The sequence below is a fragment of the Neomonachus schauinslandi genome, chromosome 12 (assembly GCF_002201575.2).
Source record: "Neomonachus schauinslandi chromosome 12, ASM220157v2, whole genome shotgun sequence".
Taxonomy (NCBI): Eukaryota; Metazoa; Chordata; class Mammalia; order Carnivora; family Phocidae; genus Neomonachus; species Neomonachus schauinslandi.
The window spans coordinates 33,419,498-33,440,588 of NC_058414.1; the positions used below are offsets into that span (position 1 = coordinate 33,419,498).

The 21,091-nt window shown below is 37.2% G+C and overlaps 1 protein-coding gene across 2 annotated transcripts in view; it reads left to right on the forward strand.

Moving 5' to 3' along the window:
• Nucleotides 1–1,008: 1,008 nt before the first annotated feature.
• Nucleotides 1,009–21,091, forward strand: part of GTPBP10 (GTP binding protein 10) — a 28,431-nt gene continuing 8,348 nt past the window's right edge. Inside the window, exons 1-6 of one of the 2 annotated variants that reach the window (XM_021689710.1) lie at nucleotides 1,009–1,063; nucleotides 4,692–4,885; nucleotides 13,483–13,574; nucleotides 14,331–14,475; nucleotides 19,034–19,107; nucleotides 20,546–20,598. In XM_021689710.1, coding sequence (XP_021545385.1) covers nucleotides 1,031–1,063; nucleotides 4,692–4,885; nucleotides 13,483–13,574; nucleotides 14,331–14,475; nucleotides 19,034–19,107; nucleotides 20,546–20,598 — 591 coding nt within the window. In that variant the 5' untranslated portion in view covers nucleotides 1,009–1,030. The remainder of the gene's footprint in view (nucleotides 1,064–4,691; nucleotides 4,886–13,482; nucleotides 13,575–14,330; nucleotides 14,476–19,033; nucleotides 19,108–20,545; nucleotides 20,599–21,091) is intronic. The other variant, XM_044920091.1, reaches the window with a different exon arrangement.

The following is a 21,091-nucleotide window of genomic DNA, read 5'->3' on the forward strand; positions in this document are numbered from 1 at the left end:
GGGGAGTGAGGTTCAGTAGCAACAAAGGAATCAAGACAGAAAGGGGTATTTTTCACATTTTGTATTTCCAAATAATCACTTTCATAAAAGAGCGGAAAAATATGAATAGAATTCTAGAAATGAAGTCTGAGTGGTTAAGAAAGATTCCAGTAAGACTGGCAGTGTGGTGCGGGTCCGCCTAACTTGGCTGTGGACTTTTTTTCTTTTTAATTGCACGAGGCCTTGAGGGAAAGGAGGTGGGTGGAGCTGACTTCAGGGCGGCCACTCTGCTGCAGGTCCTGCTCAGGCTGAGGAAAAGTTATGCTTTTTAATTCTCACAAAGGCGCGCTTTAAATGTGAGGTGGAGAAAGAGCCTTGTCTACCCACCTCCAAGAAGCTAACGTCTCACTGTTTAAGACAAATTTCCTTCCCCACTAAACACAATGAAATTGTTCCAGCCCTAGGTCCTGACATTTGTGTCCCAAGTTTTAGATGCATTGTCTCCGAGCATTTACTAAAGATTACTCGTCAATGAACGAACAGCTTTTCGGGCTCTTTTTTCGCAATTGAATTTGTGACTTCTACGCGTTTGGCTTTATTGTCTGTTGGCGGTTTTTTTTTTTGTTTGGTTTGGTTTTTTTCCACTCCGCTGCCCGGAGTGAAGACTGTGGTACCTTTGGTCACCTCGATTCGCATAAAAATTCGTGCAAGGCAGTTCAGTGTCCAGTGCCATCCCATACAAAATGTTAATTCCTCAGGTATCCACTCTGCACCTGATTATCCCGTGCCTCAGCGCGCCTCAACATTTTCTCGGTGTTTTTCGCTGCTTTATCCCTACACAGGTTAGCTTCTCCCACCTACCAGTAAGGCACACCGCTCAGCGCCTGCGCCGGCGCGTGTCCGCGGGAGTTCGCCAAACAGCGCATGCGCCGTCTCTGCTGCTGCGTGCGATGGAAAAAAAAGTGCCGGCCGCCGGTGGTGACGTAAAAATTCCGCGCGTTACCTCGATGCGCACACCTTACGCGGGAGTGAGCCCTGGCAAATCGCAGTGATGGTGCATTGCAGTTGCGTGTGGTTCAGAAAGGTCCGTGACTGGTGTTTCTCATCCTGTTCCCCAGAGCTTGGTGCCTGTAGCCCCACTTGAGAACTCTGGTTCTCCTTTCCTCCCTCCTTCCCTCCCCTTTTTCTTTCTGGGGGCCTCTTTCCTGCTTGGTTCTCCTATAGTTGTCTCAGCTCTTCCGGGAGTCAGACTTGGCCCGTGAGGGGTGAGAAGAGTATATCTACCTGGCACGGTTTAGGACGGTTGTTTGGGGGCATAGGGTTTTCGGTTCTTCAGGGGAATTGTGTGCATGTGGGATGGGGAGCTGGGATAACCTGCTTGCCTTTTAGACTTGCAATATGGTATACATAGCGTGTAGGTTGACGTTTTCTTTTGGCTCAAATAGTCTGTTTTTCTTCTTTTAGGTAATAATACCCATAGCCTGTTCCTATATATGTTTTCCTGGAGTGCACTCTTTTTAAGAGCTTTCTAAAAACTACTTTTCATCAGGAAACGAAAATAATGTAATTGGCTTGCCTTTTTGCAGGAAATTTAGGTCAGTTTTTATGCAGTGCTCATTTTAGACATCGTTTCTGTAAAAATTTACAGTTGCTTCAAAATTAAAAAATCTTAAAGAGTCTTACTAGTAATGTTTTGAAACTTGCTGGCATCATTAAAAATGACAAGAGTCAGGGCGCCTGGGTGGCTCAGTTGGTTAAGCGACTGCCTTCCGCTTAGGTCATGATCCTGGAGTCCTGGGATCGAGTCCCGCATCGGGCTCCCTGCTCAGCAGGGGGTCTGCTTCTCCCTCTGCCCTCTTGCCTCTCGAGCTCTCGGTCTCTCATTCTCTCTCTCTCAAATAAATAAATAAAATCTTAAAAAAAAATGACAAGAGTCAGAGACTCATTTTAAGTTTGGTTTCTAAACCTCTGAATATGATGAATCTAGAGTAGTAAGAAATGTGTCACACATTGAACAAACTTTAAAAACAGAAACTTTCTTTTACTGGAGAGAGAGGCATGGTTAGTAATATTTCTGAATTAAATTATACTTTTTTTTTTTTTGAGTTTGGAAATTTTTTGTTTTTTCAGTAAGCTCTACACCCAATGTGCGGCTTGAACTCAGGACCCTGAGATCAGGAGTTGCAGGCTCTACTGACTGAGCCAGCCAGGCATCCCAAATTAAATCATACTTCATCCAGTCCTCAATTTTCCAGAAAATAGGTAGTCAGTAGAAAAGAGACTTGTGAAAGGTTGTATTTGGGTATATGAGGTAACTAATTCTTCAGCTAAAAAGAAATTGCTTCTTCTTTTTTTTTTTTTTTTGTGGTTCAGTTCTGAAAGGCTGCTTGTGTAGCCTTACTGCCATGAACAGTCACCTCCACTAAATGTTGTTTACAAGGGGAATCTATTCACTTATATGTGATGCATTTCTGATCTAGCCTGGCAGAATCAAATTATAAGTTCTTCACCTCCAAGAAAAATACTCTGGCTAGCCCTCAAGTTCATCTTTTATGTATTCCTTCCACCCTGTTCCCTTACAACATTCTATGTCATGGGTGTATTTGCATACTCAAAACCTGAACTTTGAATCTTTGTTGTGCTCCCATCCATTGCAATCTGAGCTCTAGACTGCATCAGCATCACCAAGGGAGCTTTTGCTAAATGTCCTGGTTAGAACTATCCTTATCCCCTTCTCCAGAGTATAGTAGAATTGTCAGTGGACTATACATATTTTGGAAAAAGCTCCCAGATGTTTTTGATACTTAACCTGTGCTAAGTGACTAAAGACCATGAATTTAAGAAATTACTCTGTAAGGAATTTTGATAGTTTGAGAGGTTAGTACATAGGATCTTTACCTGCAGAAGTTTAGTGAGGAAAACAAGTAAATACTAAATGCAGTGTAAGATTTCAAAAGGTATAATAATAAAGATATGATCTAATTGCTGAGAGTCCAGCAAAGTCAGTGCTAAGTGTTGACTAGAGGAATAAAGAAAGACATCAGAAAATGTGAGATTTGGGTGGGCTTATGATAGAAAAGAACAAATGACAGTGGAGGAAAAGCATGAGCAGAGTGGCATGGAAATGTGATAGTAGATTATGTAGTACAGAGCAAAGAGAGGAAGGAGAGGTAGAGGTTGGACAAATGAAAATGAAACTGGAAGAGTAAGTTAATTTTTTTTTAAGGTTTTTAAAAAATTTTATTTATTTGACAGAGAGGGAGACAGCTAGAGAGGGAACACAAGCAGGGGGAGTGGGAGAGGGAGAAGCAGGCTTCCCGCCGAGCAGGGAGCCCGATGCGGGGCTCAATCCCAGGACCCTGAGATCTTGACCTGAGCCAAAGACAGATGCTTAACAACTGAGCCACCCAGGCGCCCCAGTTAAGAACTTTTACTACTGAGAATTTTAGACTTTATTTTATAAATAGCCATAACAAAAAAACATGAATGGTTTTTGAGTAGGGAGAAATATAAGTAGAGATCAGATTTGTTTTCAGAAAAATATCTCAGGCAGCAGGACAAAGGCTGAGTCAAAGGAATGATTAGACATTGCAAGAGCATTTTAGGAGCCAATGTAATGGTCAAAATACTAAGGCACTTGTACCAGAAAGGAGAAATAGGTAATAGAGCTTTGAGAAAAGAAGCAGGTATAGTCAGAGATTCCCCGATGTAGACTCAATGACTAGATAAACTGTGGTTCCATTATTTGAGAGAATATTGGGGGAACAGAATTTACCTGAGGAAAAGTTTGATTTTGCCATGTTATCATGTATCTAAGGTGACTATTATCCTTTCAACTAGTATCTAAGAAAAAGTTGCATATTTGAGAGGTTTCAAATATAAATTAAATGCAGATCTTGCTCTTGGTTGCTTTAGACTATTAAGCTTACCTCCTGATGGAGATGTCCAACAGACTAGACATAGATAATATCTTACCTAGGTGATAGTTAACTGGTATAGTCTGATATCACCTGGAAGAGAAAGTCTTGATTGAAAAGTAGGACAGGGGCATCTGGGGGGCTCAGTTGGTTAAGTGTCCAACTCTTGATTTCGCCTCAGCTCATGATCTCAGGGTCATGAGATCAAGCCCTGCATTGGGCTCCCCGCTGAGCGTGGTGTCTGCTTGAGATTCTCTCTCTCCCTCTCCCTCTGCCCCTCCCCTGTGCTTGCACGCACATGCACTCTCTAAATAAAGTAAGTAAGTAAATAAAATCTTAAAAAAAGTGGGACGGTGTCAGAAACCTTGAGACAGAAAGTGGGACAACAATTGACAATTGAAAAAGATCTTTTTTTTTTTTAAGATTTTATTTATTTGACAGAGACACAGTGAGAGAGGGAGCACAAGCAGGGGGAGTGGGAGAGGGAGAAGCAGGCTTCCCGCTGAGCAGGGAGTCCGATGCGAGGCTCGATCCCAGGACTCTGAGATCATGACCTGAGCCGAAGGCAGACGCTTAATGACTGAGCCACCCAGGCGCCCCGAAAAAAAGATCTTAAGAGAGTTAATCAAATGGGAAAGGGAGGTCAGACCAGAGGTGAACTAAGAAAAGACTATGGATTTGACATTCAGAAAGCCTATATTGATTTTTTTAGGAGCTTTAGTGGTAACAGAGGATTAGGTGTTCTAACTTGGTAAGCATGTTTGGTATACAAATGATCTCTTTCTCTTTTTTAAGTATGGAAACTTCATTGATAACCTAAGACTCTTCACCAGAGGAGGAAGTGGTGGAATGGGTTACCCTCGCTTAGGTGGAGAAGGTGGAAAAGGTGGTGACGTCTGGGTTGTAGCCCATAACAAAATGACTTTGAAACAACTTAAAGACAAATATCCTCAGAAACGGTTTGTGGCTGGAGAAGGAGCAAATAGTCGGTAAGTATTTACTGAATGACTTTGATTTTAGAAAATTAATCCCTCCCAGAGGAAAAAAAAAAGAAGATCAAAATTGAACTGGTAATTTGAAGGAAAGTATAGTCTATATTTGTAAATGAGCAAAAGTCTACAATAATTGTCTCGACTCTAGTAAAGATAAAAGGTAGATACTAAGGAATGTTTTGGAGTTTTAAAACATTTTTATCCTTTTCTTCTCTCAGTGTCTGTTTATATTCTTTTGCACTTCAGAAAAATGGTCTGAATCTCCACTGTTTTCTTCTAAAATTAAATTTTTAGCAATCTTTAGGAAACCTTTTTCAAATCTCAGCTGTTCTACCCACCCTACCATCACCGATAGTTCTACCAGGATCTTAAGATTTAGAGCCTGTTTCACTCATAAGTCCCTTGTGTATTTTCCTTTGGCTTGTTTGGTCTTCTCTCTGTGACATCAAAACCTTCCGTTTATTTTTTGTAAATTTTTGTTATTTTTTATGGAACATATTATGCCGCCCTCAAAATAGGAAAAGAACTTTTTCTTTCGTTACAAAGATATTGAAGAAAAATCTTACTCAGTTATCTATTTTGGAAGTGGTACTTGAACCAAGTCTTGAAAGGGGAATAGAACTTTGCCAGATAATCAAGGCAGGAAAAGGTGTGTTGGCAAGTGTACAACATTTATAAAGGCAGTGCATTAGGAGGGAACAAACTGTTTGGTGAAATAATACTTATTTCTAGCATAACTGTGGTACAAATGGGGTGGCTCATTTTAAAATAAAGACATTATAGTCCACATCATGAAGAGCCTGATATGCTGTGTTACAGAGTTTGAAGATTATCTTAGAGTGATGGGGAGTCATTGAAGGATTTTAAATAGACAAGTGACATTAATAAATTAATGTCTTAGAAAAATCACCCTAGGGTTAATTGGTTAATGAATTAGAGGTGTTGATTGAGACTAGAGACAAGAGATCAATTTGGAGAATACTGCAATATTTCAGAAATGATGAAGTTCACAGTGTCTGGCCTATACCCATCATTCTAGTTTCATCTCCCTCTATGTTCTGTGTGTTCTGCATTCCAGCCATGTTGGCTTTCTTTTAGTATCTTATACTGGTATTTGTCTTCTATCACTGGGCTTTTGTTTGTGTTATCTTTTCTGTAATGCTTTTTCCTCCCCTTCATCCAGCTGCCTCCTATGAATCCTTTAGATTTAAGCTCAAGTCCTTCCTGATCTCCTTGTTTAGGTCAGGATTCCAATATGAACTCACATGTCTAAGTTCTAATTCATAAGACTTGTCAGTTATAATTTTCCATTTTCTCATGTATTTGATCAATGTCTGCTCTCTTGCCAGACTACCATTGAGGTCCATGAGGACAGGGAACATAACAGTTTAGATCATCATTTCTTCCCAGATATCTAGTACAGTGATTGGTACATAGTAGATACTCAGTTAACATTAGTTCAGTGATGAATTAGATTGACAGAAATGGATGGATTGGAACTATATTAAAGAAGTAAAATAAATAAGACTTCGTGATTGATGGAGTATTGAAAGAGAATGATAAATCAAGGATGACTTCCTGGTTTTGACTTGAGGAGTGGGTAGATGATAGTATCATTCTTTGAGAAGGACTGCAGTAGAAAGTGGCATCTGAGATGTAGAAAAAGGGAGTTGTGAAGGGCCCTTGGAGATGTCAGCAAGCACTTGAAATACAGGTCTGTGATTCAGGAATATGGTCAGGTCTAGAGATAAATTTATTGATCATAAGCATGGACTTGAGTAAGTGCATTACAGAAGAGAAAAGGATTGAGGATCAAATTCTGTTATTCACCAACATTTAAGGAAAAGAAACAGAAGGTGTGATCTAAAATAGAGAGTCAGGAGAGACTTAATGTCATGGGAGCTAGGGAAGAATTTAAAGGAGGAGGTAACAGTCTTATTTATCTTGTGGAGTTCAGGTTGATTAAGCCAAGAAGTTGAATAAACTTACTGAATGCCAGAATTTGAATGAACTATTTTATAGTTTTATGAATTATGCCATCATATGTCTCTATTTGGGTCCTACAAGAAGCAGGTACCAAAGTAGGATTTGATGAATAAGAGATTTATGGGGAAAACATCTATAAAGGCAAATTGGGGAGGGACCTGAAGGAAGTTGGGAAAGTTATCGGACCACGTGCAAGTCTAAGCCTTATGAAGGAGAGAGGGAAGGGCAAAGTTTTAGTCCATTGTACAGTTCTGAGAAAGTTTAGGCAAAGCTGATGGTGACTCCTTAAGCAGAAGTTGCCCATCAGAGGAATCCTTGTCTCCTACAAAGGGGCTGCCTTAGTAACCCTGCCGTACCAGGTAATTGGCTGGAAGTAGACTGTGGGAAGCATCATCTCTTTAAGATTTCAGAGCATACCAGCTGGGGCCATAGGTCTTTGATGTTCCCTGCAGTCACATCTAAGATGCATTTTTATGGCCCGCTATGGCATGCAATGTTCAATGTTATTTTTACAATCAATTGTTCAATGTTGTTTTTTATCAATATTCAGAAATCTACAAGAGTTTTGCAAGTTACCTTATATGACATTTTGTTTCTGGCAATAGGACCAAAGGATGAGATTCTTGGATGATGAAATTGAGCCATCATTTATTTTCATTTTGCAGTGGTAACAGAGATAGTGTCTATTTTGTTCAATTCAGCACACACTTTTTGAGGATCAAGTGTTAACAAGATACCAAAACAATATATTACATGTAGTAGACTCAAAGATGAACTCATACAATGGGGTATGGTATATCATGCTGTGATTTTAAGGTATTGCTATGTAAATTGCAGTGCAAAAGCATTGTGTAAGTTAGTTAAAATCATAAATGATTGATTTGAAAATTGGTATTTTAACTTTTTGAAATATGTATTTGGAGTTTAATATTTAATACAAGGGAGTTTTTTTATATACTGGTATCTACACATTGCCTCATTTATCTCCCCTTTTACTTCAAGAATGTGCTTTCCAACCAGGCTGTGTCCTTACCCCAAACAACCGAGCTTTCTCAGTACAGTCTCACCCCTCGCACCTACTCCCACCTCTCCTCATTTTCTGTTTTTCAAACGAAGCTCACTTCCTTCCATCTACAGAGATTGTTCCCTATTGAGTATAAATCTCAACTCCCTTCTCTTCTTTTCCTTGAAAGATTTGTTTATGTGCTTTAGTTTTTGGGATATGAAGAAGTTAATCATGGGAAAAAGAGCTCAACTATTAGACTCCCTTTTAAGTACTCTCAAGTAGTGTTTTTAGACTGTGTCTTTCAATTCTTTAATATGGTAGTTTCAAACCATTTTTAGTGCCACCCATACTGAGAAACATTTTATACTTTTACCCAAACATTTGTATTATCTCTGTTTTCTGTTCTGTGGCATATTGTACATTGTTGTTTTCCTTTATTTTGGGAAAATATACATAACATGAAATTTACCATTTTAATGTGTACAGTTCTGTGGCATTGTACTACATTCATATTGCTGTACAGCAATCACCTATCTCGTTTTAAGTGCTGATTATAATTGCATTTTGAAAAACATTGCCTTAGGGTTGTAAAATCAATTTATTAGATTTCATATAAAAAGTAGAATAGGAAACATTAGCACGTATCACATAGTAAGTACGGTTTCACAAAACTTTAAAGTCATATATATATATATGATTTGTGTGTGTACATATATATGTATGTATATATGTATATATACATATATATGAATGACTGTATCATTTCTTACTGAGTTGCAGTTGAAAATTGAAAACTCCTGCTCTGAAGAAGCCATGCCTTCAACATGTAAATACCTTTAAAGTGTTTAAGATCTGTATAAAAGTGTCTGTTTCTTTTTTTGTTTTTTAAGATTTTATTTATTTATTTGACAGAGAGAGACACAGTGAGAGAGGGAATACAAGCAGGGGGAGCTGGAGAGGGAGAAGCAGGCTTCCTGCAGAGCAGGGAGCCCGATGCGGGGCTCGATCCCAGGACCCTGGGATCACGACCTGAGCCGAAGGCAGATGCTTAATGACTGAGCCACCCAGGTGCCCCTAAAAGTGTCTGTTTCTTCAACTATAAAGTAGGGATAATAATAGTACCTATTTCTCTTTGAAAAAATTAATAAAATTGATAAACCCCTAGCCAGACTTAAGAAAAAGAAAAGAGAAAGGACCCAAATAAATAAAATCACAAATGAGAGAGGAGAAATAACAACCAACACCACAGAAATACAAATAATTCTAAGAGAATATTATGAAAAACTATATGCCAACAAATTGGGCAACCTGGAAGAAATGGATAAATTCGTAGAAACATAAACTATCAAAACTGAAACAGGAAGAAACAGAAAATTTGAATAGATTGATAACCAGCAGAGAAATTGAATCAGTAATGAAAAAACTTCCAACAAACGAAAGTCCAGGGACAGATGGCTTCTCAGGTGAATTCTACCAAACATTTAAAGAATTAATACCTATTCTTCTCAAACTTTTCCAAAAAATAGAAATGGAAGGAAAACCTTCAAATTCATTCTATAAGGCCAACATTATCCTGATACCAAAACCAAAGACTGCACTAAAAAAGAACTATAAGCCAAAATTCCTCATGAACATGGATGCAAATTCTCAATAAAATACTAGCAAATCAAATCCAACAGGACATTAAAAGAATCTTTCACCACGACCAAGTGGGATTTATTCCTGGGCTGCAAGGGTGGCTCAATATTTGCAAATCAACATGATATACCACATTAATAAATGAAAAGATAAGAACCATATGATCCTTTCAAAAGATGCAGAAAAAGCAATTTGATGAAGTACAACATCCATTTATGATAAAAACCCTCAACAAAGTAGGGATAGAGGGAACATACCTCAACATCATAAAGGCCAGATACAAAAAACCCACAGCCAATACTGTCCTTAATGGGGAAAATCTGAGAACTTTTCCTCTACAATCAGGAACAAGACAGGGATGTCCACTCTCACCACTGTTAGTGAATATAGTACTGGAAGTCCTAGCCACAGCAGTCAGACAACAAAAAAATAAAAGGCATCCGAATCAGCAAGGAAGAAGTCAAACTTTACTATTTGCAGATGACCTGATACTCTGTGTAGAAAACCTGTAAGATTTTCTCTAAGATTGCTAAGACTCTACCAAAAAACTGCCAGAACTGATACAGGAATTCAGTAAAGTCGCATGATACAAAATCAATGTACAGAAATCTGCATTTCTGTATACCAGTAATGAAACAGCAGAAAGAGAAATCAAGGAATCAGTCCCATTTACAGTTGCACCAAAAACCATAAGATAGTTACGAATCAACCTAACCAAAGAGGTAAAAGGTCTGTATTCTGAAAACTATAAAATACTGATGAAAGAAATTGAAGATGACACAGAGAAATGGAAAAACATTCCATGCTTATGGATTGGAAGAACAAATAATGTTAAAATGTCTATATTATGCAAAGCAATCTACATATTTAATGCAATCCCTATCAACATACTAACAGTATTTTTCATAGAGCTAGAACAAATAATCCTAAAATTTGTTTGGAACCACAAAGACCCCAAATAGCCAAAGCAGTCTTAAAAAAAGAAAAGCAAAGCTGGAGGCATCACAATTCTGGACTTCAAGTTTATTACAAAGTTGTAGTGATCAGTATGGTCCTGGCACAAAAACAGACACATAGCTCAGTGGAACAGAATAGAAAATCCAGAAATGAACCTACAACTATAGATCAGTTCATCTTGGAAAAAGCAGGAAAGCGTATCCAGTGAAAAAAAAGTTTCTTCAACAAATTATGTAAGGAAAACGGGACAGCAGCATGAAAAAAGAATGAAACTGGACCACTTTCTTACACCATACACAACAATAAATTCAAAATGGATTAGAGATCTAAATGTGAGGCAGGAAACCATTAAAATCCTAGAGAAGAACACAGGCAGTAACCTCTTTGACATTGGCCATAGCAACTTCTTACTAGATTGTCTCCTAAGGCAAGGGAAACAAAAGCAAAAATAAACTATTGGGACTTCATAAAAATAAAAAGCACAGTGAAGCACACAACCCACAAAACTAAAAGGCAACTTATGGAGTGAGAAGATAATTTGCAAATGACATATCTGATAAAGTGTTAGTATCCAAAAAATATAAAGAACTTATAAAAACTAAACATCCAAAAAATAACGCAGTTAAAAAATGGGCAGAACACGTGTCTTTTCCAAAGAAGACATACAGATGACCAACAGATATATGAAAAGATGCTCAATATCACTCATCATCAGGGAAATACTAATAACAACCACAATGAGATATCACCTCATACTAGTCAGAATGGCTAAAATTAACAACACAGGAAACAACTGGTGTTGGCGAGGATGTAGAGAAAGGGGAGCCCTCTTACACTATTGGTAGGAATGCACACTGATGCAGCCACTCTGGAAAACAATATGGAGGTTCCTCAGAAAATTAAAAATAGCACCCTATAATCCAGTGATCACACTACTGGGTATTTACCCCCAAAATACAAAAATACTAATTTGAAGGGATACATGCACCCTGATGTTTATAGTAGCATTATCAACAATATCCAAATTACAGAAAGAGCCCAAATGTCCATTAACTGATGAATGGATAAAGAAGGTACGGTATACATATATAATGGAATATTATTCAGCCATAAAAAAGAATAAGATCTTGCCATTTGCAAGGATGTGGATGGAGCTAGAGAGTATTATGCTAAGTGAAATACATCAGAGAAAGACAAATACATGGTTTTACTCATGTGTGGAATTTAAGAAATAAAACAAATGGGCGCCTGGGTGGCTCAGTTGGTTAAGCGACTGCCTTCGGCTCAGGTCATGAGTCCCGGGATCGAGTCCCACATCGGGCTCCCTGCTCGGCAGGGAGCCTGCTTCTCCCTCTGACCCTTCCCCCTCTCATGTGCTCTCTGTCTCTCTCATTCTCTCTGTCTCAAATAAATAAATAAAATCTTTAAAAAAAAAAAAAAGAAATAAAACAAATGAGCATAGGGGAAAAGAGAGAGGCACACCAAGAAATAGACTAGAGAGCAAACTGACAGTTACTAGAGGGGAGGTGGGCAGGGGGATGGGTGAAATAGGTGATGAGGATTAAGGAGTGCACTTGTGATGAGCACCGGGCATTATATGTAGGTGTTGAATCTGAACACCTGAAACTAATATACTGTATGTTAATTAACTGGAATTTTAAAACTTTAAAAACATAGGGATGCCTGGGTGTCTCAGTCGTTAAGCATCTGCCTTCGGCTCAGGTCATGGTCCCAGGGTCCTGGGATCGAGCCCTACATCGGGCTCCCTGCTCCGCAGAAAGCCTGCTTCTCCCTCTCTACTCCCCCTGCTTGTGTTTCTTCTCACTGTGTCTCTCTCTGTCAAATAAAATCTTTACAAAAAATAATAAAAAAATAAAATAAAAACTTTAAAAAAAATAACAGTACCTATTTCATAGGATTGTCCCGAATCTTAAGCTAATATAAATAAAGCTTTTAATAGTGCCTGGTACATATTATTGGCTGAATAAGTGGTAGATGATTATATAATAGCCTTAATGTGGTTATCATTGTGTAATTGTATAATCTTTTTGTTTGTATATTTTTCTTCATTTTATCTCTACATAAAGGTTATTCAAGCTCATTGTAAAAATATCAGATAAAATTTAAAAATTTGAAAAAAGTCAAATCACCTGTAATTCTTCCACCCATATATAACCACTATTAATCTTTTCTTGACTTTCCTAAGTCTTTTCTATATGTTTATGCAAAATGACTTGTAGCAGTTAGCTTGTAATTATGTGGATGTATATAAAATTTGGGGGTACAAAAATGAGAGCACAATATTTTCCAGCCTTTTCTTTTCTCTTAACATTTTTTTTTCCATGCCAGAGAATTGTTCAGAATGGCTGCATACTAAAATACTATTGGAAATAACTTTTTTGGCATTCATTTATTTAAGTAATTATAGACTTTTTTCACTGTTATAGTCACAATGTAATATATATCCTTGTGTATATAGTGTTTTACATGATTGTTCAGTTATTTTTTTTAGGATAAATTTCCAGAAGTAGAATTGCTAAAGTTTGTACCAATTAATTCTATCATGAGCAATGTGAGAGTAGCTAGATGAGTCTCTTATAACTAAAGTACTCTTATTTGAGGTCAATTTGTTAAAATGTTTGTTACTTAATGGATTTTCCATTTTTTTTCTAGCTTCTTTGTGTTATAGCAATGATCTCTCTATTTTAGGCATATAATATTTTAGTTCATTATGAGTTAAAATGGCTTGGCACTTAGCTTGGTAACTTAAATCATTACCTATTATTATTATTACTTGTTTTTATTTTATTTTTATTGTTTTTATATGGTAGTCTAGAATGCAAATAAATAGCGATAGTTTTCTCTTCCTCTGATATTTGGCCATTTAACATCTGCATTAACAAGACAAGTTGGTTGCTAGTCTTTGTAAACCATTATATTTGCTTGAGTATAGTCCATTCAATATAGTGGGTTTTCCCTATTTTAATTTAGCTTTATTTTTTTGTAGAGTTAGTGCACTGAAAGGGTCTAAAGGAAAAGACTGTGAAATTCCTGTACCTGTGGGTATTTCAGTAACTGATGAAAATGGTAAAATTATAGGTAAGTGTATTGTAGATTCTTTTTTTTTTTAAGATTTTATTTATTTATTTGACAGAGACAATGAAAGAGGGAACACAAGCAGGAGGAGTGGGAGAGGGAGAAGCAGGCTTCCCGCAGAGCAGGAAGCCGGATGTGGGGCTCGATCCCAGGACCCTGGGACCATCACCTGAGCCGAAGGCAGACACTTAATGACTGAGCCACCCAGGCACCCCTGTACTGTAGATTCTAAGGTTATGAAAAGTTTACATATTTTCTAAAATTGTTTGGGAGCTGTGGGGAATAGCTCCTCTTTAAATTTTTTAAAAACTATTTTAACTGCTAATTTATAAGAGATTTTGAAAACTTTATATAAAAGTTGTTCAAGGGGAAAAAGAAGTTGTTTAAGGGGCACCTGGGTGGCTCAGTTGGTTGTGCGTCTGACTCTTGACTTCAGCTCAGGGTCCTGGGATCAAGCCCTGTGTGAGGCTCCTCACTCAGCGGGGAGTCTGCTTGAGATTCTCCCTCTCTCTCTGGCCCTCCCCCTCCCCCCAGTGTGCAGGTGCTCACTCAGGCGCTCTCTCTCTCTCTCAAATAATAAATAAATCTTTTTTAAAAATGTTCAAAACTAACTGCTAGATTTAAGATTATTGTAAAGATACAGTTCTTGAGATTTATAAATTGGAATTTTTTGGCATCTATTTCTGAACGAAAAATGTCGTTAATGATTAACCTCACTTAGTAATCTTTGTTCTAAGTATCTTTTTCTGTCTTTTTAAGGAGAGCTCAATAAAGAGAAAGACAGAATTTTGGTAGCTGAAGGAGGTCTTGGCGGTAAATTACTCACTAATTTCTTACCACTGAAAGGCCAGAAACGAGTCATTCACCTTGATCTAAAACTTATAGCTGATATAGGCCTAGTGGGGTAAGTATCATTTGTATTTTTATTTTTATAATTTCAGAGAGATAGTTCATGAGTGGGAGATAAATATAAATGGTAATTTGGGACCAGTGTTATTTATGGAATTTGTGTGTTTTTTGTATACTTTGAGGATGCTGCTAAATATAGTTATTTTAATATTGCAAACATAGAGTTTCACAATTAATATTTATTTGTAAAAAGAAAGGAAGATCATAGCAATTGAGTAGGCTAGTGGGAATGGTAGGGAATGAATCAAGAAAGAAAAATCAATCAAATGCAGTAGTATAAGAAGGTGAAAGAAAGTTACCAGATACTAAGGAATAAAATTAAAATTCCAAACCACATTTTATGAAGTGTATAGGAGGAAATAAAAAGAGAAAAAATGATTTAGATATTCTTATAAGTCTTAATAGAGGTATCACTAAATTGTTGATCAGGTGGCTAATGGCTGATACAGACAGTCTCAACTATCAGACTTAGACACTATTGAGCACCAAGTTGGATCTCGATGTTTTCCTGTCCTTCATGCTTTACTTAGGCTCTGTCCATTCTCAGTACTGCAGACCCCCCCAGTGTTGTCCTCTTTCACAGGCTTCCATTGTTTCCTCAGACAATGTTGTTTAGCTGTAGGGTTTGCAATACTGGCACCTGACTGAGGGGGACAGTTAGCAAGATAGAAAGTAGGTAAAGGAAGGGAAGACTTCAACTTTGCATTTCTTCTCTCCCTCTCTGCCTGGCCCCCCTTCAGCATTACACAGTAGTCACATGAAACACCTAAGAAAAAGGTAGGGAACACTGCCTTATAGCTGGCTCTACTTCAAACTTCCAGTTCCATTCCTCGCCTTACATAGCTTCTAACTCTCTTTATCTACCATTCCAGCCACCTCACTGCTTCTTTACTAGAGTCATCAGTCTGAATCCCTCACCTCTTGCCATGCCTGTCTAGCTACTAGGTCTTAACATCAGTGGCTTAGAATTCATAAAGGCCCCATTCCTGCTGACATAACAGGGAAAGATGTGATCCTGGGGTTCAAACTTGTCATTTGCATTTAGTCTTTTCCATAAAACAATATTATCAGGCATAGTTTCTGTAATAATGTATATTTTTCACAATGTTGTGGGCTTAGTAGGATTTTGTGGACAAGACTGGGAATCTAGCCATTCACAGTCTCATTTGTTACAAAAATGTGTTTCAAGTTCCATAGAGACACCTCTGCAGACTAAGAAGAGCCTCACAAGGCTGAGTAGTAAACATCGGGTGAGGATGGGGGACTCAAGTGAGAGACTTTTTGGGTTAGAATCTCATATCCTCTGGAGACCACCTGGAAAATACTGGATAAATTTTGGAACGTCTCTAAGCCTTTGTTTTCTCATTTTTAATAGTGGCTGGAGATGTTGTTAAAATGTTGTTGTGAGTAAGATAACACATTTACAGCACAACACATGCCTTGGATTTATGAATGCTTAATGAATGAGTGGTAGCTGCTGTCATCATCATCATTACATTGCCAACTTATTGGAGAGTACATATAATGAAATACTAAGCTTTTTAGAAGTGGATTTGATATTACAGTCAATAATTAAAGCATCACTTTTTTTTTTAAAGCATCAAGTTTCTTAAGTACAATGCTTAACGTATGTATTTTAGTGCTTTTAAATTAGGCAACTGTTCTTAAAAAGTTACTACTGTGCGTACCAGCATAAACAGATACCTGTTTGCTGGTTTCAGGAATGAACTGAAATTTAGAAGAAAGGTGGGAAGAAAGAAAGATATTTGTACTGCTGTTGTCAGATCTGATCTTTGCATAGGTTGGATTTCAGCCTCTAAAATTTTTATTAAGTACTTTTCAGGACAAATCTCAACTATCATTTCTTCAACCATTAACATCCTTTTTTTTTTCTCATATTTTGATCTCTTTGGAAATAGTCGCTGGCCTTTTTCTGCATTTAATACTGTTAGGAAAATATGAGGATAATGGAAAGAAGTAAGCAAGTCTAGTTAGGGATAATCATGAATAAAAATTATTGCAATTTGCATTTCAAAAAGTTACAGGGGCCTGGGTATAATAAGATATAAGATAATACTGTATTTCCACAGGAAAATGAGTCATTAAAATATCTCACCTAATTTTACTTAAAATTCATTCTAGGAAGATATATTTAATGAGATATTTTAATTAGATTTATTTTGAATGTTAAAAGAGCTCTACTAAGAGGTTATAAATTTTTATAGAATTTCAGATTAATATTTTCAAAATATTATACCATTAGTCCAAGTGAAAGTTTGGCATGTTTTGTAAGAAGAGCTTTCTCCAGTTTGAATGAAAGCTGTGAAGGCAGGGATCACATTTCTCTCATTGATTGCAGTATTTCTGATGCCTAGTATATTGCCTGGTACAAGTTAATGATTAGTAAATATTATTTGGATAAATTTAATGAAAGTATCTGAATGGAATTGAGGCAATCATCTTTTTTTTTTTTTTTTAAGAATCTATTTATTTATTTGACACAGAGAGAGAGAGAGATCACAAGTGGGGGGTGGGGGCAGAGGGAGAGGGAGAAGCAGTCTCCTGGCTGAGCAGGGAGCCTGATGCGGGGCTCGATCCCAGGACCCCGGGATCATGACCTGAGCCAAAGGCAGACGCTCAACCGACTGAGCCACCCAGGCGCCCCGAGGAAATCATCTCTTAAGTGACTCTTATTCCTAGTACTTTCTTTCATATAAGGTGGGCCTTTCCCAAGGCAAATTTAGCAATAAAATCAAAGCCTTTAAAACAATATACATTTTAATTATATTGTAATTCAGTATTTTCTTATCAAGAAATGTATCTTAAGGGGCGCCTGGGTGGCTCAGTCATTAAGCATCTGTCTTCGGCTCAGGTCATGATCCCAGGGTCCTGGGATCGAGCCCTACATCGGGCTCCCTGCTTCGCGGGAAGCCTGCTTCTCCCTCTCCCTCTGCCCCTGCTTGTGTTCCCTCTCTTGCTGTGTCTCTCTCTGTCAAATAAATAAAATCTATAAAAAAAAAATGTATCTCAAAAAAGAGATTAAAAGTGTATGTAAAAGTTCAAGGATAAGGGCGTGTGGGTGACTCAGTCGGTTTGGCTCAGGTCATGGTCTCAGGGTCCTGGGATTGAGCCCTGGATTGGGCTCCCTGCTCAGCAGGGAGTTTGCTTCTCCCTCTCCCTCTCCCTCTGCCCTCCCCCGCCCCCGCTCGTGTGCTCATTCTCTCTCTCTCTCAAATAAGTAAAATCTTTAAAATGAAAGTTCAAGGATAATAGCTGTAGTGTTTAAAGTTTTAAAAGTTAGACAATAAATGCTGAAAGAAAATTTTCTGAAAGAAAAAAGTAGTTATCTATTAATTCCACCACTTCGGGGTGACTGTTAATGTTGGTATATGTCCTTCTAGCTGCATACAGTTTTTTTGCAATGTTCTTTATAATAGTAAAAAATTGGAGATAACCTAAATGCCTAACAATAGGAAATTAAGTAAGTTACAGTATGCCCTTGAAAGGCGTTCACCTTATATTACTCAGTTTAAAAAGCAGGCCAACCAACTATGAAGTAATCTTCCAGAAAAAAAAAAATCAAAACTGAACCTTATCAAGGCTTTATCTCAAACTAACAATTTATAGAAAAAACTGGGGCAAAGGAGCATGCTAAAGGACATCATGGGGGTGTCAGCAAAAAAAAATCCAGACTGTGGGAAAGAAACGCTATAGGACAAATGACCCAGTTTCCTTAAAAATAAAATTGCAGGGGCGCCTGGGTGGCTCAGTCAGTTAAGTGGCCAACTCTTGATTTCCACTATGGTTATGGCCTTTGGGTCCTGGGATCAAGCCCCATGTGGGGCTCCACACTCAGCGGGGAGTCTGAGGATTCTCTCTCTCCCCGTGCCCCTTCCCCTGCTTGTGCTTGCAGTGCGCACACGTTCTCTTTCTCAAATAAGTAAATCTTTTTTAAAATATAAATAAAATAAAATTGCAAAGAGGAAACAAAATGGGGGGAGACCTTTACCAAGTGAAATTTAAGGGATACATCGATCAGTTGTAATACATGGACCTTAGGTGAGTCCCTTACAAACCAGCTTCAAAAAAAGTATTGGGAATGTGTTATTTGTTGAAGCTAGGTGATTGCTAAATGAGATTCAGTACTTCTCTCTACTTTTGTATGTATTTGGAAATGTCCATATAAAACATATTAAAGAAAAATCTACAAAGCAATATAAGCAATATTTTGTCATTGTTTGGCTAGAATTAGTGGATTGTTGGTATTTTTATTAGTTTCTTTTTGTTTTTCTATGATTTGCAGGCTTTTTAAAGATAATTGAATTATTTACTCCCAATACTAAAGCATCTCTAGTGCCCAGCATGAATATCTCTTTACTTTTTTCATATGTATATTTCATTCAAGTTTTTCAGGATTATTTTTAATTTATATTCTACTTTTATTCCTGGAAATATTCAAGAAATCTACTTCCTGAAATGTTAGAAATTCAGAGATAAGCAAGTATTATTAATAATACTAATATTTGTTTTAATATATTATTTTTTCATTTCAGATTCCCAAATGCTGGAAAATCCTCTTTGCTAGGTCAGGTTTCTCATGCAAAACCTGCAATTGCAGATTATGCATGTAAGTATCATTTGTTGTGTGTTTTAATGTGTGGTGGTAAATTTTTAAAGACTAATCTTTCTTTGAGTATGAATAAAGTGACAACTCGGAGGGCTTTAGTTGGAAAACTCTTGGCCGCTAGAATACATGCATTTCCCATTAATCCTTGAAATCTCTTTAGCTCTCAGCAAAGTTCCTAGTACTTTTTAGACACTTGCTTTTTTGCATTTATTTCTCCTTTGCATATTCATTTATTTGATTTAGTTGTGATTTTATGAGCACCTACCCTTTATCAAGCACTGTTCTTTCATTTAACAAGTATTTGTTTCTGTGAACTGCAGTGGGTTCTGGAGTTACAAAGACTGGTAAGCAGAAACAGATACTGTTCTGACTCTTACTGAGCTTACAGACTAGTAGGGAAAGGCACATATATCACACCTGACTGTGGGGGAATATATTATGATTCTATGAAAGAGTAGGTAACTGCTTTAAATTTCTTTGGGAAAGTGTGATGCCAGGGCTGAGGTGTGAAGAATACATGTGTTAATCAGTGACAGACAGTGGATGTGAAAGGTGCTTCAGTCAGAGGAAATAGCATGGTACACAAAGGCTCTGTGGTGGCAGGGAGATCTGTGTGTCTAGAGAACATGTAGTAAGGGAAAGAGGGAATTGATGAGGTGGAAGATGTAAGTAGAGACCATATCATATAGACCAGGTAGGCTTTATTTGTTCTTTATGTCTAAAGAGCAGCTGATAGCCTTTTAATCAAAGGATAAAATGATTAGATTTGCTTTTCAAAAAGATCTCTCTGCATATAATATAGAAAATTGATTGGTGTGGGATATAAATGGGTCTGGAAAGAATAGTTAGGCTGTTACAGTAGCTAGATGAAATATGCTTAGACCAAGTAATGAATAAATGTGATGGAATCTCTGCCCTCATTAAACAAGATACAGAAGCATCCATTAACCTGGAAAATACAATTAAGCCATTCTAAAACTCTGATGAAATAGAGTTAATTTGGGGCTAATTGCTATAAATTACATGACCAATATTTATTGTTATAATACAGGGACTCTTGAGAAGGAAAGAGGAAGAAAAGTTCAGTCATAGGAATAGGAAGGTGGCTAGTGCAGAATTGATGAGGCTTGAGGATAAATGAATGAGAAGGAACTAAACAAATTTCACCCACAGACCCAGTGATAGAAACCTAAATTCTGTTCTACCCACCATCACCTTTATCACGCTCCTTAAAGTACAAGCAAAGAATTTTGAAGCCTACTTAGATTAGATCTATGCCTATGCAGATTATAATTGTATTTTCTATTCCAACAAATGAGAACATAATCTGAATTAAATTGCTTATAAAAAAGAAGTATTATTTATTTTATATATAATGCTAAGACAGTTTTGAGAGTACCAGCCTTTATTCTAGCCTTAATTTGTTATTTTCTTTTAGTTACAACATTAAAGCCTCAACTTGGAAAGATTATGTATAACGATTTCAAACAGGTGAGTATTTTTAAAGTAAGACACTTGGTTAGAAGTGAAAGTACTTGCTTTTGGTACTTGGACTTTGTAATATTTGATTGTTTCTGTGGTGTTAGAGGGGGAAAAAGTACCAAAATTTTGTTTTTGGTAAATGAGACCATGATCGAATCAATTCTGCTAAGCACGATCATAGTAAAATATTGTATAAAAATACAACTTTTTGTCCTTCCAAAGTTAGGTCCAGTTTATCATTACAGCATAGAATCTTCTTTATCTCTTTGATCTCTGTTTGTTCTCATTGCAAGTCCATATTTTACTGCCATATTTGATTATTGATTTTTGTTTCCTAAAAACATGTTCTGAAGTTCATGGAATTGATTTTATTCCAACTTTCTTTCCTAAAAAAGTTTTTAATTGAATGGGATTCTGGTCTAGTTATTAAAATTTATTTTTTCTTGATAAGGAATAACTATAGATCTTTTGAATAATTAGAGTAAAAACAAATAACAAAGGA